This window comes from Amphibalanus amphitrite, unplaced genomic scaffold (genome assembly GCF_019059575.1).
Source record: "Amphibalanus amphitrite isolate SeventyFive unplaced genomic scaffold, NRLGWU_Aamphi_draft 001234F_arrow, whole genome shotgun sequence".
Lineage (NCBI taxonomy): Eukaryota > Metazoa > Arthropoda > Thecostraca > Balanomorpha > Balanidae > Amphibalanus > Amphibalanus amphitrite.
In genome coordinates, this window is record NW_024882727.1 from 143,579 (window position 1) to 170,287 (window position 26,709).

A 26,709-nucleotide genomic window follows, 5' to 3' on the forward strand; every position below is an offset into this window, starting at 1 on the left:
TATATAGAAAGTAAATGTAAACATCAATATAAAAACCAGGCATTATCCAGCAACGCAACAGCTGCACTCAGCAAACTAATTTGATGATGCTATTCAGTCTGGGATTATCTTCATTGTGTGCCTACTGACTCGTGATTCGTATTTTCTATCAACCATGACATGTTGACCCCTCTGACCTCTTACCTCCTCTCCCTCCTCAGGACAACTCTACCATGCTGATGGAGGCCGCCAAGAACGGCCATACGCCCGTGGTGGAGCTACTCATGGACTACCCCGACATCCAGCCGCTCACCGAGGCGCAGGTGGGCGCGTGGGCTCGATTCCCAGCGCGGGCGGAACATTTATCGTGATGGTTTTTGTTCGATTATTAGTGTGGACAGAAAATTTGTCGAAATTTTGTTCGTTCGAATCGCGCATCTGACAAAATCAATTGTAACGGCTTGTGCTGGAATACTTCCGCTGACAAAGTTTTTGCATGACGAGTATGCATTCGAATCTTAGAACGGGGAAAATGATTATGATGATTAGGGCTCGAATTACAAGATAGGCATTAGTTTATCCTTGCTGTGTCATGGTTTTGAACCCAACAACTATTAAAGTACCTGACTATTTATGTCCAAATTTCAGCGCGAGAAGGAATTTATCGCGCTGATATACATAGTTATAATCTCAGCGAACCAAACATTTTATCACGGATTAGATGATGTAGGTTCGAATCCCATTGCTGACAAATGTTCATTTCCCTTCACCGCCACTTGCAGATGCCGGGCGCCTTCGAGACGACCGAGGGCGGTGACGCGGCGGCGGCGGCGGCTGCGCGCGTGGCCGCCTCTCAGGCGCAGACCGATCTGTCCCTCCAGGTCAACTCGACCGCGCACTACCACACCGGTACGTATCTGGGGAAAACGGTGGTGGTGGCATTTTATGTCTGATAACGTGACGATGAGTGATGTACACTTGATTTTATGTCTGATAACGTACTATGATGGGTGATAACACTTGTACCGATTTTAGCGGATGACTTTACTCAGCTACATGAGTAATTCGTAGTCACTCTGATTGCTAGTCTTGGACTCTTTGAATTTCCATTGGTATAAGTTTTTGGTTAACTAACCTTAGCAAACACAAAACAATAAACTTCTCCAACTTATTTGCCATATTTTGAGGCTGATGCAGAATCTTGTGACTGTTGTGACTGGCTTCTGTACTTGATTGCGTTAGACCCCAGTCAGCACAGCACGGAATAGAAGACACTCTCCCCTTATACTCCAGAACTTTTACTCCACTTGTACTCTCCAGAGGTTCCTTCGCTACCTCTCACACTCCCTTCTCAAACTCCCTCTCTCTCCCCGCAGCGGATGGCGCCGCGGCGGCCGGCTCGGCCTCGTTCGAGCTGCTGCCCGCCCAGCCCAGTGGAGGTGGAGGAGGTGGCAGCGGGGAGACGGCGGCCGGGAAACAGACCTGCCAGAGGCGTCGCTCGCGGTCCGTCGGACAGGGAGAGGCCGACAACATCTACACGGTGAGTAGGGGATTTTTCTAAATAAATTTTGTTCGAATGGATGAATGGGTGGCTGTGGGCCCGGGTGCCCCGCTAAGCAGTGCTTGTTGCGAATGACACCACGGACCCACTACTCGACATTTCCCGCGTTCGGTTCGCCGCGATAATTTGAATCGAAACTGGTGATATTTTGAATCGAAAACGATAATTTTAATCGAGTTAGGGGTTAAAGGTGAGGGTATTAGAGATAATTCTGTGAGTAGATGGGATACCGGTATGTGTGTGTGTGTGTGGGTGTGCATTGTGATAAATAATATTTTGGGAGAGCGGAGAAAGAATATGTATTTTCTGGACATCAGAAAGGCTTAACGTTCGTTAACATAACGTGTGAAGCCAACTTTGCCAAGGCTTATGGCACGTATACTAGTTGAAAGATAGCGTTTTTGAAGGAAGAAGAAAGGCGAAAAAAGTAGAGAAGAATCAACGATCAGCTGGTGTATGTATAGTGTGTACGCATTTAAGATTACAATGCGGCTTTTTCAGGTGTATTTCAGGTGTGTTTCAAGACACCACCATGCTCACACTACCCCTTTCTCTGCCCCACAGATGAAGACACCGCCGTACACGCCGTCCTCCCCGGTGACCCAGCCGTGCTGCGTCACCTCCCCAACGGACCTCCTTGACCCCGGTCTGCTGGCTCTGGATGTGGGTGACGAGGCGGCCCTGAGCCGGGCGACCTCCGATCGACTGGAGCAGTACATCAGCGAGATGTTAAGGAGGCCCGATGTAGGAGATCAGGTGGGTTTGGAGCGGAAGAAAGAACGAGGGAACGAGGGAAATTGTAGACTTACTTTTACTTTAGACTTATAATTTCGTCGACTCCATCTAGTAGATGCAGGATCATTTCTGATCGTCGTAGGAAGATGGTGGGTGGATGTAGGAAGATGGTGTGTGGATGGGATACATATTAGGAAGACTGTGTGGTCAGAGTCCAGAGTTGGGAAGGAACTGAAGTCGGGGTGAGCCCGGGACAATGGTAGGAAGACAGTGGATAGGAAATATTTTAGGAAGACTGTGGGAGTCAACTCCTCCCTCCAGGGGTAAGGCGAGTATTTAGGATATAAGTATGAAGATATCCCATTTAGAAAATAAGTGGTTTTATGGCAAGTGGCGAATAATTGACATTGAATTGACTTGGCATATGGTGTGTGGCGGGGAAGAACTTGTTGGAATTGTGATGTAACGTAATGTCCTGACCGTCAATATTAAGAAGCAACTATTTTAGATCATAGAAACCTATAATGTAATGAGGATGGATGGGCAGTTATAGGCTACTTGTGGAGCCGCGTTATTGGTTCTGCTTATGCAACATATGCGCTTGCAACTATCTACCAACATACATGCATGACGAGCCTCACTTAATCATTTCCATCCACTTCACCCACTCTCTCACCCCGCCTTTCCTCAGGAGGGCGAGGAGATTGAGAAGCTGACCCAGCTAACCCGCACGCTGGCGTCTCGCATGCCGGAGGAACTGAGACGCGGCCTGCCAGGCCTGGCTGAAGCAGCGGCGGCGGCCGCTGCGGCGCCCCAGCAGCCGCCACCGGCGGCCGCAGAGGGCACTGGACAACAGCCCGTGAGTGGGAGAGAGGGAGGATGGGAGGGATGGGAATCGTGTACCATCGAGGGAGGGATAAGAGGGAGAAGGCCGGAGGGAGGGAGGAGGGACAGGAATGTAGGGGAAAGGGAAGGATGCAGAACACGCTAGGAGGTGGAGACAGAACCGGATGAGGAGGTGAGAATGAGAGGAGTAAGTGAAGTTTTAGATAAGGAGGCAAGAATGATTAATGAATGAATGAGTGAATGAGTGAAGAAATGGCTAATGAATAGAATATGGATGAATAAGCGATGTGATGTGATTGAATTGATGCGGGAAAAGAAAAGGGGAACGAAAATTAGTTGCAACAAACACCAAACCGTCATAAGTCACTAAGAAATCGACATGATACGGCCTAATGGTTAACAACAGTGTTACGGGTTACATAACAATTAAAGTGTGTTCCCGTCTGAAACCATAGCCTATTCATGCTCCCATCAGTCTTACCACCTTGTATGTATGTTCTAAGCAGCCTTTTGGTACATATAGAAGTCTATGACATGTGTTTTGGTGGACACGCCTGTCATCTGAGTTTTATCCATATTCATTGTATGTATAATGTTTTTATCAAGTGTCAATAAACTAACTAACCAACTATGTTTGTTCTCTTCAGAGCCGCGAATCAGTGATCGTGACCAACCCGAGCTCTGCGGCTGCGGCGGGGCAGCCCCCGGCCGACCAGAGACCCAAGGCTAAGGCGGTCAGCAAGAAGGAACAGAAGAAGGTACCCAGACAGGTGAGAATAAAGGAGGAGAGGGAGAAGGGGAGAAGGACAGGGAAGAATACATGTGGGGAGAAGGGGAGAAGGATAGGAGACGAAAGAAAAGATGTGGGAGAAGTCGAGGAGGGGACAGAGACCGAAGGTCAAGGTGGTCAGCAAGAAAGACTAGAAGAAAAGTACCGAGAGGTGAGAATAAAGGAGGGGAGAATGAGGGGAGAATAGATTGTGGGGAGAAGGGGGAGGGGCAGAAACCGAAGGTCAAGGCCGTCAGAAAGAAAGACCAAAAGAAAAGTACCCAGACAGGTGAGAATAAGGGAGGGGGAGGAGAGAAAAGGAGGGACAGGAGGGGAGACAGAGAAGAATTATAGATATGGGTAGAAGGGGAGACAGACCGAGGGTCAAGCCCGTCAGCAAGAAAGACTAGAGGAAGGTACCCAGACAGGTGAGAATAAAGGAGAGGCGAGCTGATATAGGGAAGATAACGTGGGAGAAGGAGGGGAGATACGGTAGAAGCAGGCGGCAGAAAGGAAAATATCTGGGTAAGGGCTGACGATGAAAATTGAGTACGAGGAGGAATATGTAAGGAAGGCATCCGTCTAGAAGCCTGAGGAGGAAAGGAATGTGAATGTAATTGAGCGAGCGGTACGAATTGATAACGGGGTGGGCGGGATGAAGACGGCGGGGACCGAGATGATTGGGAAGTAGCGGAAACTAGAGTAAGCGAGAGACTATGGAGAGGATGTTTCGAGGATGCAAGGAAAAAGCAGATGAAGATCAAGATACGTGGAAGTGGACCAGCTATGAATGAGGGAGACGGGAGGTTTCATTCCACTTTATCTAGAGCTGCTAACAGCTCCTGTCCCATTTTCAGACACCTGCAATGTCTCATCTTTCTTATCTTGCGCTCCAACTAACTCTCGTCTCGCCATTTTTCAGACGACCACCGCAGCGCCGGCCACCACCACCACCAAGACTCCGGCGCCTGCCGCAGCCACACCAGCTACATCTACCACCACCTCTACAGCAGCTGCAGCAGCCGGTCCCACCACCGCCGAGCGCCAGCTGACGTCAGCTGCCCAGCTGGCAGCTAACCAGCAGCAGCTGGCAGCGCTGCAGCAGAATGTGGCGGCACTGCAGCAGCTGGAGCAGACCGTGATGGCACAGAGACAGGTGGGTTTGGAAAGAGTGAGGAAAGTGAGGTGTGTAAAGGTGTGTAAAGAAAGAGTGAAGGAGGCGAGGAGGGAGAGGGGCTGTGGCTTATAGCGAAGGACTGAGAGAGAGACCAGACTAGTCTATGTGAGTCTGCCGCCTTGCTAACTCAATACGTGAGTTAGCAAGGGAGATATTGATAATGGTTGCGTGATGGGAGTGAGGATCGAGGTAATATGAATGGGACAGCCGCTGGACAGAGACAGGTGTGTGTAGTGGCGAGCGGTGGTGAGATGGACCCCTCTCGGTCGGGCTAGTCTGAGTGGAATATGTGTTGGTCACCCATATCGATCAAAAATAGTTGGGTTTATGATTTGAAGGATTTACCTGATGCTGAAGACCGCTTGTCGATCGGTTGAGGGTTACAGAGGTATTTGTAGAGATAATTGTGAATAGCGGTAACGGGGCCGGGCGGGACTGGGTCGGGTCGCTCATGGAAAACATTTTCTGTTAAACCACCGATAAACCCGCTCGCTCGCTCGTTTACAATACGACAGAAATATTCCTAGCTCGGAAAGTTATACTCACGACAATGCAACAGAATGTAATATGAGAAAAACATAACTTGACACCCGGGAAGACAAAAACGATAACATTATCGATACCTGCGTCTTCATCTTGTTTTACGAACCACACGGCTCCTTCGGCGACGTGGCGGTGTGGAACCGCTATTTCCATCTCGTGACCTCCCCTCCCCTCCCCCGCAGATGGAGAAGTCGGGCGGCGGCTCGGCAGCAGGTCAGCAGATCCACCAGCGACAGCAGGTACAGCTGCTTCAGCAGCGCAAACAGCTGCAGCAGCAGATAAAGCAGTTTCAGCAGCAGGTGGAGCACCAGCTGCTGCACACGCCCCACCTGCCGCCGCCGCCGAGCAGGGACGAGCCGCCGCCGCCGCCGCCGCCGCTGCCGCCCGCCGCAGCCGCCGGAGCGGCCGCCGGAGAGGGCGATGAGACCACCGGTGAGGGAGTGGGGAGGGGGTGCTGAAGGAAGGGGGCAGGGAGGGAAAGAGACTTAAAAGGAAGAGGAGGGAAAGACTGGAGACGATGAAGGGTTAGGAAAAAGGGCGCTTTTTGCCATCTTTTAGGTTATTGGCTGCCTGGATTGTACGCTGGCATGAAAGCACTTGAGGTGGGGATTGACGAACTAGGTTTGCCTAGTTGGCTCTCTTCTCTCAGGCTAGGTTGGAGATTTGTCAGCTAGACCAGGCTGGTAGGGAAGGGGGCGTTTGCTAAACAAGGCGTTATAATTTGTAACCGCATCCACTGGCGCTATATCTTCGCTCGTGCTAGGTTGAGGTCTTCCTACTGCTTGGTTAGACTTCAATTTAGGCTTGACAGTCCAATAACCGTCTTCGTGTTACTGCGCTGGCGAATGTAGCCAATGCGGCGTCAAACAAGACGTACACAAACTGACGCTACGTCACATTCAGTACCGGCTCTGGAATATTTTTCTACATGCCGGTACAAAGTGGCATGCGTCGACACTAAGCGATAGAAGCTATAGACTTGGGTTTGGAGATAGATAAGAGGTATGCAATGACTGCTTCGTTGGTAGATTTTCATATTTTTTTTTGTATTTAGTTGTGCGATTAATTAGTGTGTGTTGTAAAACTGTGTGCAACTTTGGTATCATATTGTAAATTTACATATCCTAGGAAAAAACATCATGGGTCATAATAGTGGTGATGCTCGACAATAAAATGCTTAGCGTTTGATGGACAATATTCAATTATTTAGGACTGTCATGCGACCAACCATATATAACTTGAATCATGTTATCATAGATTCATGGCATGGACCAACGTATGCTTTGCTTGTTCTAACTCCGTCTAACTACATTCCCGCCATTTCTCTCTCCCTCAGCCGGCGGCAAGCGTTCGCGCCACGGCGGCGAGCGTTACCCGTCCGAGCCGACCACCACCACCCCCACCACCCGTCCGCCGGCCGCGCCGTCGTCCGGCCCCGCCCAGGGCGTGAAGCGACGCGAGGGCAGCGCCTCACCGAGTCGCGGCCGACCGCCGGCCGCGTGGGAAGGCGACGGCGCGACGTCTGCGAGCCAGGCGGCGGCGGCGGCGGCCAGCCAGGCGGCCTGTACTGCCGCGGGACTGCAGTTTACCGGACTGAACACGCAGGGTGAGGAGAGAGCGGGAGAGAGAGGAGAGGGAGGGAGAGAAAGGGGAGGAGGGTATTGACTTGATTTATTGCAGGATAAGGAGGGTCAGTTGACTATTGAGAGAGAGTGGGTCGGAAGGATAGAGTAGTATGAGGCTGATCTAAAGGAGGGGAGCAAATGATTGATGGCTGGCCGTCTGGGCTGTATGATACAGATAGATAAACTCTTCTCATCCTCATCAAACTCTGGCATGTCAAGGAAAATTCATAGCCGAGCGGAACGAGAACAGTAACAGCGACAGGTAAAATAGTGATCAGACGTTAAACCAGTGAAAGGGAATTAGTAATGGGGTGAAGTGCAACGCCTTGTGAAGGATAATTATGGAATGATAGTAAATTCGCTGGAACCTCGGAAGTAATTGTAGTTAGCACTATCAACACATCACTCGAGTGTTTTGTATTGTATTGTATTGTACATTTTGTATGTTGTATTTACGATCGTGGGTGATGCGATTACTGCCCCTATACCTCCCTCACTGAAATTCGCCCTCAGCCGATTGATGCTCATCGGATCCCTCCGCGCCTTAGGCCCTGAATGTTCTCGCTGACCACCTGTACACCATGTGACCTCAGATACGTGCTCGGCCGACTACCGCTCGCGCGTCCCGACGGACGAGCTGTTAGTGACTCCCGATGGCGTACCGTTCTCAGGACTTCAAGTGGCGCCGCCGAGCGGCATACAGAGGCAGTACCAGCAGCTGCAGGCCGCCGCCGCCTTCCAGACGCACATCGGACTGCAGCCGCAGCAGCTGCAGCTGCTGCAGAGCCAGCTGGGTGAGTTACGAGAGGAGGGGGAGAGAGGGAGGGAGAGAGAGAGCAACAGCTGCAGCTGCTGCAGAGCCAGCTGGGTGAGTTAGAGGGGGAGAGAGGGAAGGGGGAGGAAGGGGAGAGGTTTAAGTCGAGGTTTCCCTAGCCGAAGGTTTGTGTTCACTGCTCGTTAGACTTGTGCTTTTCTTTTCAAACACAAGCCTGGGTTTTCTGACAATTTTGCAAAAATCGGCCTGCCGCGGTCTTAAACCATCAGGAGCCTTTTTAGGCAATGTTTCTATGAAAAAGACGTGCCCTAACCCCCCCCCCCTCCCGCAGCCATGCAGGGTCAGTATGTGGCCGGTTTGCCGCTGGAGCTCTCCGCCGGCCAGCTGGCCGCCGGAGCTCTGGAGCTCACCCAGTCCCAACTGGCGGCCAACGCGGCCGGACTCCCACTGGAGCTCACGGCCGCCCAGCTGGCAGCTGGAGCCCTGCCGCTGGAGCTGCCCCCTGGGGCGGGAATACCGCTGGAGATGGCTGGACAGGAGGGGAGCGAGAAGAAGGGAAAGAAGAAGGGCAACAACCGCGCGCCTCAACAGCAGGGGGTGGCCGTGCAGGCGGCCGTGGCGGCGCAGGTGCGTGGGGGCGTGGGTTCGAATCTTGGGGCGGGTAGGTGCTATTTTTCTTTTGTTAGTGGGTTTGGGTGATGTGTTGAGGCTTGGGTATTATTCGATTCCTTGGTCCTATGACGGTTTCACGGTTTTTACATTTCATTTTTTTTTCTATTTACCTGTGTCCCCTTGATATCCGTAAACTTCTTGTTGTCAGCCTTTCAAAGTGTATCCTCTGTCGGCGTTTTTGAATGTCACCAAAACTTGAACGATATCCAGTGTTACGGCCTCGCCCAGCAGCTGCCTAGGCACAGCGAACCTCACCGAAACCAGCGCGGCACTCGACTTTAGCCGCCCCCCCCCACTTTTCCCTCACCACCGGCACCCGCCCCCTCCCTTTTTCACCTTGCTCTTTTTCCTATCCGCCTCTCGCCATCTCTCACTTTCCCTCTTACTCTTATCCTCGCTCTTGCTGTTTCCTTTTTTCGCTCCTGTTTTTATTTCTTCTCTCCCTCCCCTCTCCCTTCCCTCCCTCCTCTCTCTCCCTCCCCCCTACAGATATCTCGCTGTCTGGCCGCGGGCGGTGACGCGCCTCCTCAGCGGCTCCGAGTTCCCGTATCCGCCCCTATCCCGGCCACCAGCGGAGAGACGGGTATGGAGCTGGTTCCCGTGCCTGTGGCGGCCGGCGGATGCAGGTCCGGGGCCGGGCTGATGGTGAGAAAAGGCGTTATCCTGAAAGTGTTTGATTAATCTGAAGCCATGTAAATCCAATGCCTTTGTGTGTTTGTGTTTCTCTGCTTCCGATATGCCGTCCAGAATATTGCCCTTTGTGGAGAAGCTCCCCACTTTTGTGTACTTCCCCGCAGGGTTGGCAGGGGGTGGCAAAAACTGGTTTTTGCCAGTGGTTTTAACCGGTTTAAACCGGCTGGCAGAAACCCTGGTGGCAAAAACTGGCAAAAACTGGCAAAAAATCAGATGGCCAAACCTACAACTTTTCTAGTTAGGAATGGATTTGAAATGTACAGAAATGCATTTAATGCGTTTCTGGTAGTTATATAGATGCACTTAACATTCTGAAGTTGCCTCATTACTTATCCCTGCTTAAAATGTCTATGCAATTATGCATGTCGGTAGACATCCACAACGGAATGTATTTCCATGTAAGGGGAGAGTGGGACAGGGCGGCCTCGGTAAGTAGGGTGTCGTGCGGTGCCGTGCGCATATCAATGGCAGATGCCTCTTCGCACTTCTGATTGTGCAGGACTCACCCAGTCACCCTTGCATTGGCTCATTTAGGTATTACCCCCAAAAGACATCTTACTAGCTCCTTATGGATAGCCCATGAAAATGTTTCTGAGTTAGGTATGAAACATTTCAATGGTCAATGTCACTTCTGTTTGAAAGCATAGGTAAAGCTTTCACCGAATTCTCCTTAAAATGTTTCCTGTTCAAAATCATGTCTAGGCATAGCATTGTGATATTCTGAGTTTTTGCCAGTTTTTGCCACTTTTTGCCGGTTAAAACCGGTTTAAACCGGCAAATGGCATAAACTAGTTTTTGCCGGCAAAAATGCCAACCCTGCTTCCCCGGCCCTCAACAGTGTGTCTTATATAATCATTCCCTCGTCCACTACGTCTAAAGTACCTGACCGTATTATTCCCCTATCTAATTTCCCTAGTCTGGCATTCATACTTTAATCTCATTCCCTTGGAAATGCCTGCCCCTGTCTCATGTCTGACCGCCTGGTCAGGCAAATGAGATGAAAAATGAAGTCTTCATAGCCCCAGCTTGTGACCACCCCTAACTAACATATTCTCCCCATTTTCTATCTCCCCGTTGCAGGTGGCTGCGCCGGCTCGTGCCCTGACAGACATGTACCGGCCGTCCGGCGGCGCCGGGGAACCTCCCGAGCTTACCGGGGACCAGGCGGCGGCCGACTGGTCCCGAGGTTACCTCCAGGGAACCCTCCACGGGATGAACCTGGGCCTCTGTCAGCCTCAGCCGCTCAGCCCGGCGGCCGGGTATGCTGGCGCGCCGCCGCCGCCGCCGCCCGCGCCGGCCTACCCCGGAGCGGTGGTGTCGTCAGCGGCGCCCGTGTCGGCGGCCGGAGCGGCCGTCTATCCGCCCCAGGTGAGTCAGGGTTCCAAGAACGTGGTTCCAGGTCATTGTCGCGGTTTTGTGTTTTGGGCTGGGTGTCTGAGGGGGAAAATTCCTCAGACCATGCTTGTGTGTTTTGTTTTTGTTTTTGCTTCGGTGTTAGAGGGAAAATTTTCACCGAAAAGGGGATGACTGTAAAACATTTGCGGTCGGATAACCCCGCCCCCCCAAAAAAGTGGAAAAAAGTGTATAAGGGCAAAAAAAAAAGTGGAAAAGGGAACGAAAACATTGACCAATGTGCAAGCCGGTGGTATAATGTAGGGAGTTAAAACGACCATCGACCAAACAAATGTTTTTCTTGGTACAATTTAAAGTGGAAAATTACCTAGGACCTTGTAGAATCGGGCTGCTTGAGGTGCTCGACACCAGCTGCTGTATTGTTCTTTAATTGGAATGGCTCTTGATCAAGAGCCTTGGTAAGACGTGTCTCTTGATCAAGCTCTAGATTATGAGAGGTGAGAGTGAAAAATGGCTTTCATTTGAATGTCGTTTCTCGCTCAAACCAGCAGCCTGCACGTTTTGGGACACTTCTGGGACTCTTGACACCCATTTTGGGACACTGCTGGGACTCTGACATCCATTTAACCACTGCTTCCTCAGGTTCCGTCCGACCAGCTCAACACAGTCGTAGAGTAGCCAGCAGTGTCTTGTTGTCTCCAACACTGCTTCCCTAGGCTCCCTCTGACACTTCTAAACACCTCCTTAGGTTCCCTGATTTTTAACCACTGCTTCCCCAGGTTCCGTCCGACCAGCTGAATACGGAGACGGAGAGTAACCACGACACGGCCCTGACTCTGGCCTGTGCTGGAGGACACGAGGAACTCGTACAGCTACTCATCAAACGAGGAGCCCAGATCGGTGAGTGGCGCCGGGGGGGGGGGGAGGGAGGGAGTGAGTGAGTGAGTGAGTGAGTGAGTGAGGGAGTGAGGGAGGGAGGGAGGAGAGGAAATCGAGCGCCGGTGGGACTGGGCTTGAGGAAGGGGTTCGACAAATTAGCTATAGGAAGAAGAGTTAATGACGAGGAGGGAAAGAGATGGAAGGAGAACTAGGGCGAGGAAGAAGGGAGACAGGAGGGAAGGGAACTGTAATTGTACATTCGATCGGCTTTTATGTGCGCTGCTTTCGGCATATTATTTTTTTTTTATATATAGCAACTTGGCCTGTAAATACTCGGCCTACGACTCAGTGGCGCTATCGGTTTAGTAAGCGTACTTTTCTCATCCGCTAGACAAATAAGGAGAACGGCATTTATGCAAATGCTTGCACACAAATGGCTCCCATAATGGTCCCAATGTTTCACTCATTTCACCCCTTTACAACCCTCACTAACCCAAGCTAACCCCATTAACTCTCCTTACAACCCCTTACACCCCTTACAACCCCCCTTAATTCTCCCACAGAGCACCGGGACAAGAAGGGCTTCACGCCTCTGATTCTGGCGGCCACGGCCGGCCACGCGGGAGTGGTGGAAATCCTGCTGGCCAGTAAGGCCGACATTGAGGCCCAGTCCGAGAGGACCAAGGACACGCCACTGTCACTGGCCTGCTCCGGCGGCAGATATGAGGTCGTGGAGATCCTGCTCAAGCAGTGAGTCATGATGAGGGAGAGGGGGAGGGGAGGGATGGGTTAAAGGGAGTTGGGAAAATATGAGTAAGGGGAAGAGAGAGGAAGGGGAGAGGGGGAGACGGAAAGGGAAAAGGGGCGAAGGGTCAGTTAGAAAGGAGGGCGAAGGGAGTTGGGTGATGTGAGTGGTTTTACTCAGTGAACTCGGGTGAAGAAGCATCTTTGAGAGAAAAGAGGCGATGATAATTGTCGAGATTGTATGTAAACCTTTGAATAGACAGCTGGCAAGAGTTTGAACCCTCATAGTTATTTTGGACTTTCAGTTATTATACCCATATTTCACGATCATTTACTCATGTAAATTATGTTGCATGCAAAGCAAATCCGGTGCCAATATCTGCCTTTCAGATTTGATCTTCTGAGGTAATGAGAGCATATCGACTTCACGTTCAGCCCCCCCCCCCCCCTCACCAAAGATTCTTAGTCTGAACAATATCAATTTTAGCAAGGGTCTTTCATGATATTCATTCGTCCCCCACCCTCTGTAATCCCGCTACTCTCCCTAACCCCCTCCCTCTCTCTCGAACAGGGGAGAAGGGGAGAGAGAGGTATTCAGTCGTATTTAGTCAACAGGGAGGTATTCAGTCGCGTGTCCCCACCGTCCCCGCTACTCTCCCTAACCCCCTCTCTCTTCATACTCATACTCATACTTGTATTGAGACAATCCATGGCTAATGATGGCTATTGCAATATCTTGTCAAGTCTTAAAAACTGTCTTCCCCACCCACAGGGGAGCCAACAAGGAGCACCGTAACGTCTCGGACTACACGCCCCTATCGCTGGCTGCCTCCGGTGGCTACGTCAACATCATCAAACTGCTGTTACACCACGGAGCAGAGATCAACAGCAGGACGGGCAGCAAGCTCGGCATATCGCCACTCATGCTGGCGGCTATGAATGGGCATACGGCCGCTGTCAGGTGGGTCGATTGGGGAGAGAGGAGGGGAGGCGGATAGTGTTATTTGACGGAAGCGTCATTTGACATGTGCCATTTGACGGAAGCGTCATTTGACATTTGACGGAAGACGGAAGTGTCATTTGAGACTGGAATAGTGTATAGAGGGGATGATAAAGTAATGCCGGAGAATGAGAGCAAGGAAGCAGGAAGAGATGGAGAAAGACAGAGAGAAACAGGGACCTGGGACAGGGATAGAGACAGGGATAGAGACAGACAGAGGGAGATGCGGTAAGGCTTGAAAGAGGGATGGAGAAAAGAAGCGGCCATGCAGTTAAAAAGCAGCTGTCACGGCCAGTCGATTTTGCCATCAATTTGTATCGTTGACTGACGTTAAATGGCTGTAAAGCACCTAATTAACCGACGCACCAGCTTAAACCCCTTCCGCCATGTGGCTGTACTCAATCTCAGTCTCGTTAAACCGCCCCACGCTACCCCCGCTGACTCCCCGCACACTGACTTCAACACCGTCTTCCACACGTCCACAGACTGCTGCTGGAGATGGGTAGCGACATCAACGCCCAGATCGAGACGAACCGTAACACGGCCCTGACGCTGGCCTGCTTCCAAGGCCGCCACGAGGTGGTGCAGCTACTGGTCGACCGCAGGGCCTACGTCGAGCACCGCGCCAAGGTAGGAGGGAGGAAGAGATAGACAAGTCTAAATCTACAAGGACCGAATAATATTATTTGGAGACATGGATGCATCCTGAGTCCTGACAAACCAATGTTAATATAGGGCGCAATACGATGTTTTTAAGTTTCCACACCACAGTACAGCCTGTATAGCCTCTATATTTTCATATACTTGCCTACTCTGATGAGAAATATAAAATAGTTGATGGTATCCTCTTTCTTTATCCGGTAATAAGGCAATGTTAAATTTTCCATTCGACAAGTCTATTGCACTTAACTGTAAACCGTTACAAAATGCAACACATCTTTATCTCACTTCACCCCTGACGCTCACCACTACGCCTCTCCACACTAGACAGGTCTATCTAGCCCTAATTCCCTCTCCCTCGCCCATAGACGGACCTCACTCTAACTCCAACTCTTACTTTCCTCCTCTCCACAGACTAGTCTCAATCTAACTCTAACTCTACCCCCCTCCCTCCTCCCTCAACAGACGGGCCTGACTCCGCTCATGGAGGCGGCCTCTGGCGGCTACGTCGAGGTCGGCCGCGTCCTGCTCGACAAATACGCTGACGTGAACGCCGCACCCGTACCTAGCAGCAGGGATACGGCGCTGACCATAGCGGCGGATAAGGGACACTACAAGTTTGTGGAACTGCTTGTGCAGAGGTGAGAGGGGGAGGAGGGGTGGGGAAAGGGATTGGGAAGAAGCTGGAAAGACTGGCATCAGTTTGAGACGTAATATTTTACATGCCCTTTGTGCAGCCTTAGGTCCGTACATTTTGTAACATCGGCCCCTGTCATATTATTACATTGACGTGGTTTTACTTGCCCGACTCAGTCCGTACTTTTCTAACGCAACCATCTTCTATGTACGAGAGTCGCCCTATTATTCTTTATTTCTGATCCGTAATTTTCTGACGTATCTATCTTTTATGTATGAGAGGCTCGCTCTACTGTACACTACTGTACGCTCCGTACATTTTCTGACGTACCTTTTCCGTATATCACAGGGGCGCCCAGGCGGATTGTTATACACTCTCGCCCGCTCCGTACATTTCCTGACGTACCTTTTTCCGTGTATCACAGGGGCGCCCAGGCCGAGGTCCGGAACAAGAAGGGCAACACGCCTCTCTGGCTGGCCGCTAACGGAGGTCACCTGGATGTGGTTCAGCTACTCTACACGGCTGGAGCCAACATCGACGCGCAGGATAACCGAAAGGTATGACGGAAGAGGCGTGAATGAGAAAAAGGACGATATTGGAGCGAGAGATTGATGGATTTTTTTTTTGTCTGAAAAAGGATTGCAATATCACAGTTTCTGCTTTGGTGAATATGTATATTGTGTCTAAGAGGAACATTTTTTTTTCGTGCGAAGTTTGAACGCTCATGAGTGTGGCGTTTGCAGTAACCGATGTTTTCCCTTTATTGTGTTTAGCTGGCCCTCGCGTTTTTCACTTGAATTTTGAATCCGATGGATGTAGCCCATCTTTCAGATATCCGACCACGCGCTAGTCGCGTGGCTGTCGTGTGATCTACCTGTTGACCTGTGGCATCTTTCTAAACTTATTCCCCGCGTTGTCTCCGTCAGGTATCCTGTCTGATGGCGGCCTAGGTTACCGCCATTTATAACACATTATACATCACCTTCCCCGTGTTTCACGTCGCCAGGTGTCTTGCCTGATGGCGGCCTAGGTTACCGCCGTTATAACACATTATACACCAGTATAGCGCCTTTTGGGGCGACTAACGGAGCGAGCGGGAGGGTGAGCCTTGCACGTGCGAAATTTCGAGGGGGTACCTCCAGCTGACTTGTGCACGGCACCCTACTAACCGGTCTCTAGCGATGTGCCAAATTTGAGCACAATCGGCCCAGCCGTTCTCGAGATCTGGAAGCGGCACCCTGCACGTGCGCACGTGCAAAATGGGTCCCAACTGACTTTTGCACGGCAGCCTACTAACCGGTCCCTAACCATGTACCAAATTTGAGCGCCATCGGTCCAGCCGTTCTCGAGATCTGGAAACGACCCCTGCACGTGCGCACGTGCAGCAGCACCCCAACTCTGGCACATGGATATGCAGTGCCTAGTGGGTGCCTACCTACATGCCAACTTTCAGCGCAATCGGCCAAGTAGTTACCGAGATATTGCAACAATTACAAAAGTGACACCTCTTCGTTTTGCACGTGGCACGTGCATAAGGGGTCACCCACATGCATCGGGAATAGTCCAATACTTGGTAGAAGGAATGAAGCTACCCCACAAAAATTACCGCATGTAAATCGGTCAAGTGGTTGCTGAGATATAAGCCTCGCAAAAGCGTGACCACGGCCGGCCGGCCGGCCGGCCGCTCATACTCAGAAATTTCCGTTATTCTACGTACCAGTAAAACGCCTTTTGGGCGACCAACGGAGCGAGCGAGAGGATGGGCCTTGCACGTGCGAAATTGCGAGGGGGTACCTCCAACTAACTTGTGCACTGCACCCTACTAACCGGTCTTTAGCGATGTGCCAAATTTCAGCGCAATCGGCCTAGCCGTTCTCGAGATCTGGAAGCGGCACACTGCACGTGCGCACGTGCAAGCGGGGTCCAAACTGACTTTTGCACGGCACCCTACTAACTGGTCCCCAACCGTGTACCAAATTTGAGCGCAATCGGCCCAGCCGTTCTCGAGATCTGGGAGCGCCCCCTGCACGTGCGCACGTGCTGTAGCACCCCAACCTTAACACATGCAGATGAATTATCTGATGGAGACCTAACTGTGTACCGAGTTTCAATTCAATCGGCCCAACCGTTGTGCCGTTATTGAGGTTGCAATTTTGGGGGTTCTTAAAAAATGTCCAACTTTACCACGCGCCACGTGCGGTGGTTGGCAAGAACGCATGGTGGCCATCACACCACAGAACTTTTACGTCCAAGTGACATTCAGTAAAGAAGACCGCTTGTCAATCGGATGTCCCGTTCCTAAGATATTAGCTTTTAAAGAGCGTCCCCACGGCCGGCCGGCCGGCCGCTCATACTCAGGATTTTCCCTTAATTCAGTACCAGTATAGCGCCTTTTGGGGCGACTAACGGAGCGAGCGAGGGGGTGAGTCTTGCACGTGCGAAATTTCGAGGGGGTACCTCCAACTGACTTGTGCACGGCACCCTACTGACTGGTCTCTAGCGATGTGCCAAATTTGGGCACAATCGGCCCAGCCGTTCTCGAGATCTGGAAGCGGCACCCTGCACGTGCGCACGTGCAAAATGGGTCCCAACTGACTTGTGCACGGCACCCTAGTAACCGGTCCCTAACTGTGTACCAAATTTGAGCGCAATCGGTCGAGCCGTTCTCGAGATCTGGAAACGACCCCTGCACGTGCGCACGTGCAGCGGCACCCCAACTCTGGCACATGGACATGCAGTGCCTAGTGGGTGCCTACCTACATGCCAACTTTCAGCGCAATCGGCCAAGTAGTTACCGAGATATTGCAACAATTACAAAACTGACACCTCTTCGTTTTGCACGTGGCACGTGCATAAGGGGTCACCCACATGCATCGGGAATAGTCCAATACTTGGTAGAAGGAATGAAGCTACCCTACAAAAATTACCGCATGTAAATCGGTCAAGTGGTTGCTGAGATATAAGCCTCGCAAAAGCGTCCGCACGGCCGGCCGGCCGGCCGGCCGGCCGGCCGGCCGGCCGCTCATACTCAGAAATTTCCGTTATTCTACGTAAGACTCCGCTCGCTTCGCTCGCTCCGTAATTATCCACACCGTGTCTCTCCGCCAGGTTTCCTGTCTGATGGCGACCTAGGTTACCGCCATTATAACACATTATACATTATCCACACGTCCGTGTTTCACGTCGCCAGGTATCCTGTCTAATGACCGCCTAGGTTACCGCCGTTACAATACATTATACATTATCCACACCGTGTTCCTTTGCCAAGTGTTCTGCCTGATGGCGGCCTAGGTTACCGCCGTTACTTATAACACATTATACATTATCCGTTCCCCGTGTCTCACGTCGCCAGGTGTCCTGTCTGATGGCGGCCTACCGTCGCGGCCACGTCAAAGTAGTGAAGTGGATGGTCAAACATGTCACCCAGTTCCCCTCTGATACGGAGCTCATGAGGTACCTCCAGATGGTGAACGATAAGGTGAGGATGCGAGGGAGAGAGAGGGAAGGGAAGGGAAAAGAAGGGAAGGAGAGAGAAAAGAGGGATCTTAAGGGGAGGACCGGTTGATGTAATTAGGGTGAGGAAGGGACAAAGAGCGATCAGTGAAGAAGATGGATGTTTCTTAGAGTAGTGACTTTGGAAAAAGTAGATATTCAGAGTAGAACACGGGAAAAAGAAAAGAAAAAAAGAGTGAGGAATAGGGGAAGGGCGAGGGTAAGACAGAGAAGAGCACCAAATATGTATGTAACCGCTGAAAGGCTATTGATGCATTTAAGTGCTTGAACCATTGAATTTATTTATTCTTGTTGATAATAATTGGGAAGGGCGCTTGCTTGTGACAAACCTAAAACCTGAGCTCCGTTGGAGGCCATAATGCTATTTGCTGAATCCACAACTGACCTTTCCATCCTCCGTCCCCAGGAGCTGGTGAAGAAGTGCCAGGCCTGCGTCGAGATCATCCGCGTGGCCAAGGAGCGTCAGGCGGCCGAGGCCAACCGAAACGCCACCTCGCTGCTGGAGGAACTCGCACAGGAGGACGCTATTCAGAAACAGCGGCAGTGCCAGGCGGCCAAGAAGAGGAACAACAAGAAGAAGAAGAGACAGACCAGGCAGCAGAGGGACGAAGAGGAGAGCGGTGATGAAGGTGGGTGGAGCGAGAGGGGAAGAGAGGATAGAGAATTAGTTAACATAGAGGAGGAGAAGATAAGATAGAAAAGAAAAGATAGAAGAGAGAATTAAGAGAAGGAGAAGGAAGTATTGACGAACACATGAGATGGGGCATGCGTGTTAAGTGAGAGGGGCGGAAGAGAAATGGGAACAATTTAAGGTGAAAGGACAGGAGTGGACAGGACGTCACGGGAGAGAAGTTAGAGCTGGCAAAGGCAGGCCGTTTGGAAAATATGACCGCCTCTTTTATCTTGCATTCGAAAGACGCCGCCCAAAGTTCCACTAATATGTGATAATTTCTTGGTTATCCATTATTCTATCAATGTCTGTGCAATGTCTACATCTAACATCTAACCTCCCATCCCCCCTTCCACAGACGAGGTGGCCGGGCTGCCGGGCGCCGCTAACGGCTCGGCCTCGGGCGCCGCCGAGACGGAGGAGCGTGAAGCCACGCCTCCCCCGCCGGCCGCCGCCGCCGGCCCGGCTGCCAGGGTTGGCAGAGCGAGTCCGGAGAGGGACAGTGGGTTCGATGCCACCAGCCAGTCGTCAACTTCGTCAGGTGAGGGGAGGGGAATATAGGGGATGGAGGGATGGATAGAGGGGCATGTTTAAAACGGATAATGGAAAGAAGCATGTATTCTGAGATGATCGAGTCAGCAGTACATGTCATGACGATATTTCAAACATTAATGTTGAAGATTCCCTTGTGCGGGTCGTGAAGGTAACCAAAGAGATCGATAACAGATCAACGACTGAGCCCTCGTTTGATTTGCTTTATATTCATCAATTTCCCCCAAACGTGTTCTTAACGGTACCCACCATGAAACAGTATTGTTTTGGTCACGATTGTGCTCTAGTCAACAAAACGCTTATTCGTGCCCCTACTGGCGTTTGACCCGTGTTTGTGTGCGTGTCTGGCAGCGGGCGACGGTCTGGCGCGAACGGCCGAATGTCCGGCCGCCGCCGCCGCCGCCCCCGCCCCCGCTGCCGCCAACGGGCCCACCACCGGAAAGCGCGCCAAGCGGGAAGAGAAACGTCGACAGAAGCAGCTTCTTGAGGCTCAGCGCGAAAATGGGGAGACCAATAGACGGTAAGGCACGTGGGTGCGGAAGGAAAGCTTATCGGGAAGATTGAAAGTGGCGATGAAAGTCTGGGTTTCAGGTGTTGTGTTCGGGCTCGTTTTGGTGACTGTGTAATTGGGGTTTGTATTTGGGGATAATATTCGATTTATGCAACCATGTGGGTGTGTGTGAGAAGAAGGTAATTGTTTATCTTGTTATGAAATCGCGCGGCTTTTATTGCAGCTGAAACGATCAAGCTAGTCCTTTCATCTCCGTGAATTAATTACGCATAAACTGTGCTCATTTCAAGATGCTGTTGCACAATTAAAGCTTGTGGGAACATGATTTTTTTGTCTATAACTCTTAATATCTTTCTCTCAGCTTTATATTTTTCCTGTAACATCTCTTTGTAACTCACTTCGCATTCGCTCGCGCCCTTCTTTGCGCGTCTGCCCTCCCTGTTTCGTTTCGCCGCATCTATCTTCCTTTCTAACGACGCTATCCCCCGTGGCCCCCCGCAGGCAGCAGCAAGAGGTCACCATGAACGACACAGACCGGACACCCCCGACTGTAGCCATTTCACCTCAGCCGGCGCCGGCCGCCGAGCCGGCCTCGGTGGCCCCCTCGGCCTCGGCCAAGAGCCGCAGGAAGGACAAGCAGAAGCGTCTTCAGGAGGAGAGGGAGAGGATGACGGCGGCCGGATCGGTCAGCTCGGCGGCGGCGGCGGCAGCGGCGCCGGCCGCCGCCCGCGCGGCCAAAAAGGATAGGACGTGAGTGGGGTGATGGGGGGGGGGGTTGTTTTTGGGATATGTTTGAATAGGTCAGGTTGCGGGGAGGGATTAGAGATCCGTTGAAGCCGGAGTTTCTTTGCTTTGAGAGGGAAATGTAAAGCCATTGCCTTTTTAGTCTTTTTCCCACTTTTGAAAAATACTTTGTTAGCCTCTCCCACTTTTGAGTCTTTTTTTTATCTCATGTCTAGAGTTACTTATATTTCTCATAATCATTTTCTCAACGAGATTTCCTCCGTACTTGATATTCTTTCTTATCTCATTCTTCTTCCATATTTTCATGTTTTCTAAGCCCTAACAATTAACTTTCGTTTTGCTTTTCAATCCCGCATTCGTTGTAGTATCTTGATATCAAATGCAGGTGAATTATTTTTCTACAAATCTTACTATCACTTCTATCATATATTTTACCTTGTGTTTCTACCTTCCCGACTATTTATATCAGTCTCCTCGACGGCTCGACGTACTGTGACTCAAACCCTGCTCTAACCCCGACATCTACCTCCTACCCCATCCTTACCCAAACCCTGGCCCGGCTAGCCCCGACACCTACCCTATACCCCTTTCCTACCCAAACCTTGCCTACGTCCACACTATTCTACCCCCACCCCTACCCTTTACCCCTTACCCCTGCCCAAACCCTCACCCCCGCCCGTCTCCGCCGGCAGTGAGACCTCGGACACGGCGGTGGAGGAGCGTCGTCTGATCCCGGGCCTGCCCGCTCGCGGTGTGGTGCTCCCCGTCGGTCTCCGCTCGCCCGGCTACCCGGCCACAGTGGCGGCCGCCGCCAGTCCCAAGAAGAAGGGCAGGGAGGAGGGCTGGCGAGAGGTCACCACCAGGAGGTACGGAGAGAATGGGGAAAGAAGGGAAAGGAAAGGAGAAAGGGAAAGTATGGAAAGGAGTAAACGTTACGGGAGGTAAAGGAACTTAGTAAATATTGGGTATTGTCAATGATCGACAAACGAACGCTTAATGTCAATAGGTTTTCTCATGAATTGCTAATAATTTGTTCGTCAGTAACCTGTTATAGAGCCGATTTCTTTCGTAGTACTTTGTAGGATAAAATCTGGTGACTGTTTGCTGAATGTTTGCCATTATGGTGCGTTGGTAATGTATTTCACATAGTTTTGCTCGCTTTGCACTCTTAGTTGCTTCAGAAACTCTCTGTGGTCGTATGTCAGTGTCTCCATCTTCTGTGAGACGATGAACCCATTTATATTGTTCTTCCCTCCCTCCCAATTATCTATCGCGCCATATCTGCTTCCACACACAATTTCCAACTCTCCCGCACTACATTTGACACTCCCCGCGCCATTTCTAACCCTCCCGCGCCACGTTTCTCGCCCCCACAGCGCCTCCTCATCATCTCGTACCAAGCGTGTCACGGTCCCGACGTGCGCCATCTCGCGTGTCATTGGCCGAGGAGGGTCCAACGTGAACGCCATCAGGGACCTGAGCGGCGCTCATGTGGAGATCGAGAAGAAGAGCAAGGGACAGGCGGACCGCGTGATCACCATCAAGTGAGTGGCCGGGGAGGGGGGGAGGGGGAGGGTACGAGCGCTAGAGTAAGGGGTGGATTGGAGTAGAAGGAAGAAACGAAGCAAAGGAAGGATGGATGGGAGGAAATGAGTGAAAGGGGGAGGGGATGTGGGTTAGAGATGATGATTGGCTGAGGGAAAAACGTAATGAGATAGGGAGGAGGAAAGAATGAATGGTGAAAGGAAGGCGACGAGAGGGCAGGGACAAATTTGATCACAGCATATTCGCTGGTTTTGGTTAACCAGATGTGATGATAGCACTGACATTTAGACAGATTTCACTGACATTGAGACATATTTTGTTATGATAATTGTTTCCTTCCGCTTTTTGTCTTTTCGTTGTCGTGTATCTTTTAGGAGTCAATGTCCATGAACCAGAGGACAACAGAGTACCTGTCTTGATGCATGCTCACTAAGTTGTAGCGCATTCTCACTGAATCTTTTTACCATTTCGACTAACCTCCCTCCCCCGCCTCCCTTACAGGGGCTCTGCCGAGGCGGTCAAGACGGCCCACGCTATGATAACGGAGCTGGCCGACAGTCCGGACGCCGACGTAGCGCAGCTACTGGGACGTCACCGACCCCACCAGGCCGGGCAGAGTGGCGGAGCGGCCGGGCAGAGCGGAGGAGCCGGAGCGGGAGACGCCAAGACGGGCAGGCAGCAGACGGCGGCGGCCAAGGCGGCTGCCGCCCAGGCGCTGACGGGTGAGTGAGGGAGGAGCTGGGAGTGTTTTACTAACAAGCTAAGGGTTTTAAGAAATTTTAGCTATGTTTGAGCCAGCAAGCAACATATTTTAAGCACCATGCTGAGCTGCAACATTTTCCCGTAAATGCTGATGACCACACTGCCTTGTTTTGGAAAGAATGGTACACAAATTAGTTGTACTTTACAGCTCCATTGCTTTTTGCGAATGCCTACATAACTTCGGATGCGTTCTCAATTTCAAAGCCAAAACCGGCACACTTGCAGGTTTGCATGTAACCTTCCCTTAGCTAACGTTAGTTGCGTCTAAGTGAACGTCATCAATTCACGGCTTCGCAACATCGTTAACATTTGGACTCGTTGCTAGACCCAACTATGTTTATAACTCCTCTCCCCCTTTCAAAATAACACCATCGTCTACACTGGCGTCATGAAACTCATGACTAACTCCACCCCCCACCCCCCCTCCTCCCCTCCCAGACACCACCATCGTCCACTGACTGGCGTCACCAAACTCTAACTAACCCCCCTCCCCCCATTTCAGACACGACGTTCGTTCACACGGGTGTCACCATGTCTCCTCGCCGTGCTACTGACTCGGCCCCGGCCAAACCGGCCGTCCAGCGCCAGCTGAACCTGGGAGGGGAGCGACCGGGAGCCGGGGGCCACCGGACGGCCGCCGCGGCCGCTGCCGGGGCGCAGACGGATGCTGCTAATGGTGGGTTGAGAAAGGGAGTGGAGTGGGCTTGGTGGGACGGTTTAGTGGGTTTGATGTCACCAAAATAATACTAGGGGGGGGGGGGGTGTTAGTAGGAGATATTTTGGGTGGTGAAAGGCTAAGGGTTTGATGGAACACTTGGATTGGCATTTGCTGCCGTGGTGGATTTATTGGGACAGTCTTGAAGGCTACGTAAAATCTGACGCATAAATCGTATTTTACGTACGTAAAATATCATGGTGTGTTTGTTGGGATATCCAGCGATGGGACTTCGGTCTACATTACTGAATGAGGTCGCTCGCTCTTTGCGTCACAGCGATGGTGAGTGCTTCTCACTGAATCGTCTCTGCGTTTGTATTTCTTGCACAAGGTGAAAGCCAGTTATGGTTTATCATGTATTGAACAAAAACAGAATCAAAAGCCGGGATGTGCCCTGCAGTGATAATAAAAAGAACGAGATAGTCAGGTCGGAGCCCTCAGCTGACGCACACATACTTTTTATCTAACCCAACACTCCCTCCTCTTCCAGACAAGCGCGGTGCCGCCGCCAAGACGGCCTCGGCCGCCGCCGCCGGCGCGCGCGGCCCGGCCGGCGCCACGGCGCCGCGCGCTGCCACACCACTCATGCAGCGTAAGGTGGAGCCGCCCAGCAGCGCCGCGGCGGCCGCGGCCGGCCGTCGCGCGCCCGCGCCCGCCGCCGCCGCCGCGGAGGCTGCCGTCTCGGCGGCTGCGGCGGCGGCGGTGTCGGCGGCGGCGGCGGCGTCCGCGGCGTCTCAGCCGCCGGCGGCCCCGGCGCAGCCGACACAGACCTACTCGCCGTTCAACTATAGTCCCATTCTGAAGGTAAGAGAAGTGTAGAATGCGGGTGGGGTGAGGGTCAGGGGTTGGTTTGGGGTGTAGGTAAGTTGTTTGCTGAGCGGGAGGTGAGTAAATTTGGGTGTTGGCTGTGATTTCTGGCTTCCGGTGCACTCATTGGAAACTTTCGTTGAAGTGCCGGATTCTGTCGGGTCAAGTAATTTCAATATTTTGTTCTCTGATGACAGAATGATTTCTAATGGCGGGATATTCTTAACATTGTCTGGCGGCCTGGCCTGAGGTGGGAGTATTTTCATCCGCACAATGTATTTTTAAATAGTTGCTTCCTCAATGAATCACTGCGAGAAATCTGCATCTCTGATCTAACGCTATGGCCTCCCTCCATGATGTGCCAATGACTTCTCTCTTTAACGTTACTCTTCATCTTTATCTCTTCTTCTAACCCCTCCCCTCCCCTCCCTCCCACAGAATGTCGCCCAGAGCAAGGAGAAAAACTTTGCGGCCGTGGTCGCCAGCGGTATCACCTCTCTCGCGCCCACCACCACCTCCGCCACCGCCACCTTCGTCGATTCCTCGCCGGCCGTCGGAGTTGTCGACGCCGCCAAGGCTCCCGGCTACCGCGGGGCAGCGGTGATGACTAGCTCCGCGCCTGTCAGCTCGGCCAGTAGCCAGGCGGGCGCGGTGGCCGCTGCGGCGGCGGTGTCGGTGTCCGCCCCGCCTCCGGCTGCCGCTAGTCCGGTCAGCCCGGCGACGGGAGGGTCGCCTCAGCAGCAGCTCTCGCCGCCTGGTGAGAGGGGAGGGGTGTGAGGAGGGGGCGGGGCTGGGGTTTGAGGTGGGAGGGTGGCATCTGGTTGGGTTGGTGTGGGAAGTTCAGTTTCGCCTAGATTTATGGAACGTACAGGTCCCGCGGGTTTTAAGCGTAGGTTTTGCCTTTCCGGCTATATCTTTTTCGTCTTCCGCTTTGTAGGCTTGAAGATGTGACCGATTTATTCGTATGGCTCCCTCCCATGAGCATGGAAAAAGGTTCGATCGTATGCCGGCTAGTTTCGGAGAAATTAAAAGAAAACCTCAAAATCCGCCGTTTGGAGCATTCTGACCGCGGCTTCCCTGCAGTCGCCTATGACTACAGTGGTGCCACCCAACGGGTAGGACGCTGAAACACAGAGGCATGAATGAATCCAGCGCGTGGTGAACGTTGGATAGAGGCGGGACTCGGCAGCAGTGTTCTGAAATTGATTTTTCGGAGAGTGTGATTGAAGCCGCGAGGACGTCGCTATTTCAAAAGGACGTCGATATCGGTGCGGAGCCTAAGCCACTGAAGCCCTTACCTAAATCTCTTAAAATTAGCGATTTTCACTGGCAATATTGACTAATACCACCTCAAGGCACCTCAAATGATCATATATAGACACAAAGTAATGCCAGTTTACCCCTAGTAAAATACAAAATTCAAGCATTCACCACAAACACCAAAACAACACTTTGAAGATGTCTAGTTCTTGTCCATGATCGTACATAACAGTCAACAACAAATATGCTTCAACAAAAATCAGCCCAAGAGCCAGCGGCTATCACTAAATATTGACGTCATAAGAGGGATATCATATCGAGCAAGAGGACTGATTTAAAAAACAGACGTCCAAACAAAGAGGTGGAAAACAGCTCGGAAAATTAATTTCCATAGCTTCCTGTTATGAAATTCAATTGAGAAAACTCCAAGGTGGACGCTGAATTTTTCTTGGCTGGAAAAAAATGTGAAATCATTGTGCACTTTTCAGTTTTGTACCGACGTCGATTAAATGGGAATAACAAGGTCAATCGACGTCCCCAACATTGCGTGTATTTTTAAGCCAAGGACGACATACTTGAATTAATACTGTTGAAATTCGGTGGCTTTATTTTAATTCAAACAGATAAACATTAAACTTTTTCCCCAACCACTATCAACATATGCAAAATTAACCACTTTTGAAGGGCATGTTCAAGGGGCAGCGCTAACCCGTTACTGTGACCTTCTGAGGGGAAAAAATAATTAAATATGTTTCAGTAATTTGATACAAAAGGTATGTTGCGTGCTTATAGATAAATGTCCAAGTAATATATTCGCATGATTAATTTTTATCTATACACTGCACAGTTACTAAAACTGAAAAGTGGAAAACGACGTCCTCAGATCCCTCTATTCCGACATCTTTTCTCCTTCATATGGCAGCATAACCTTCACATGGTAAAGGAAAAAACTTATCCATATCTGACGCACAGAAAACAAAAA

At 51.4% G+C, this 26,709-nt stretch overlaps 1 protein-coding gene across 6 annotated transcripts in view; it reads left to right on the top strand.

Moving 5' to 3' along the window:
* Positions 1-26,709, top strand: part of LOC122371355 (ankyrin repeat domain-containing protein 17-like) — a 68,164-nt gene that overhangs the window by 32,140 nt on the left and 9,315 nt on the right. For 5 of the 6 annotated variants that reach the window (XM_043347616.1, XM_043347618.1, XM_043347620.1 and 2 more), the window contains 29 exons: positions 201-302; positions 762-888; positions 1,356-1,519; positions 2,105-2,296; positions 2,967-3,134; positions 3,769-3,891; positions 4,813-5,046; positions 5,793-6,042; positions 6,947-7,216; positions 7,829-8,029; positions 8,342-8,637; positions 10,456-10,743; positions 11,508-11,628; positions 12,171-12,357; positions 13,124-13,312; positions 13,837-13,981; positions 14,477-14,652; positions 15,073-15,205; positions 18,001-18,126; positions 18,568-18,790; positions 19,190-19,372; positions 19,735-19,903; positions 20,396-20,644; positions 21,331-21,504; positions 22,015-22,182; positions 22,685-22,905; positions 23,448-23,621; positions 24,151-24,464; positions 24,906-25,224. In XM_043347616.1, coding sequence (XP_043203551.1) covers positions 201-302; positions 762-888; positions 1,356-1,519; positions 2,105-2,296; positions 2,967-3,134; positions 3,769-3,891; positions 4,813-5,046; positions 5,793-6,042; positions 6,947-7,216; positions 7,829-8,029; positions 8,342-8,637; positions 10,456-10,743; positions 11,508-11,628; positions 12,171-12,357; positions 13,124-13,312; positions 13,837-13,981; positions 14,477-14,652; positions 15,073-15,205; positions 18,001-18,126; positions 18,568-18,790; positions 19,190-19,372; positions 19,735-19,903; positions 20,396-20,644; positions 21,331-21,504; positions 22,015-22,182; positions 22,685-22,905; positions 23,448-23,621; positions 24,151-24,464; positions 24,906-25,224 — 5,686 coding nt within the window. The remainder of the gene's footprint in view (positions 1-200; positions 303-761; positions 889-1,355; positions 1,520-2,104; positions 2,297-2,966; positions 3,135-3,768; positions 3,892-4,812; positions 5,047-5,792; positions 6,043-6,946; positions 7,217-7,828; positions 8,030-8,341; positions 8,638-10,455; positions 10,744-11,507; positions 11,629-12,170; positions 12,358-13,123; positions 13,313-13,836; positions 13,982-14,476; positions 14,653-15,072; positions 15,206-18,000; positions 18,127-18,567; positions 18,791-19,189; positions 19,373-19,734; positions 19,904-20,395; positions 20,645-21,330; positions 21,505-22,014; positions 22,183-22,684; positions 22,906-23,447; positions 23,622-24,150; positions 24,465-24,905; positions 25,225-26,709) is intronic. The other variant, XM_043347617.1, reaches the window with a different exon arrangement.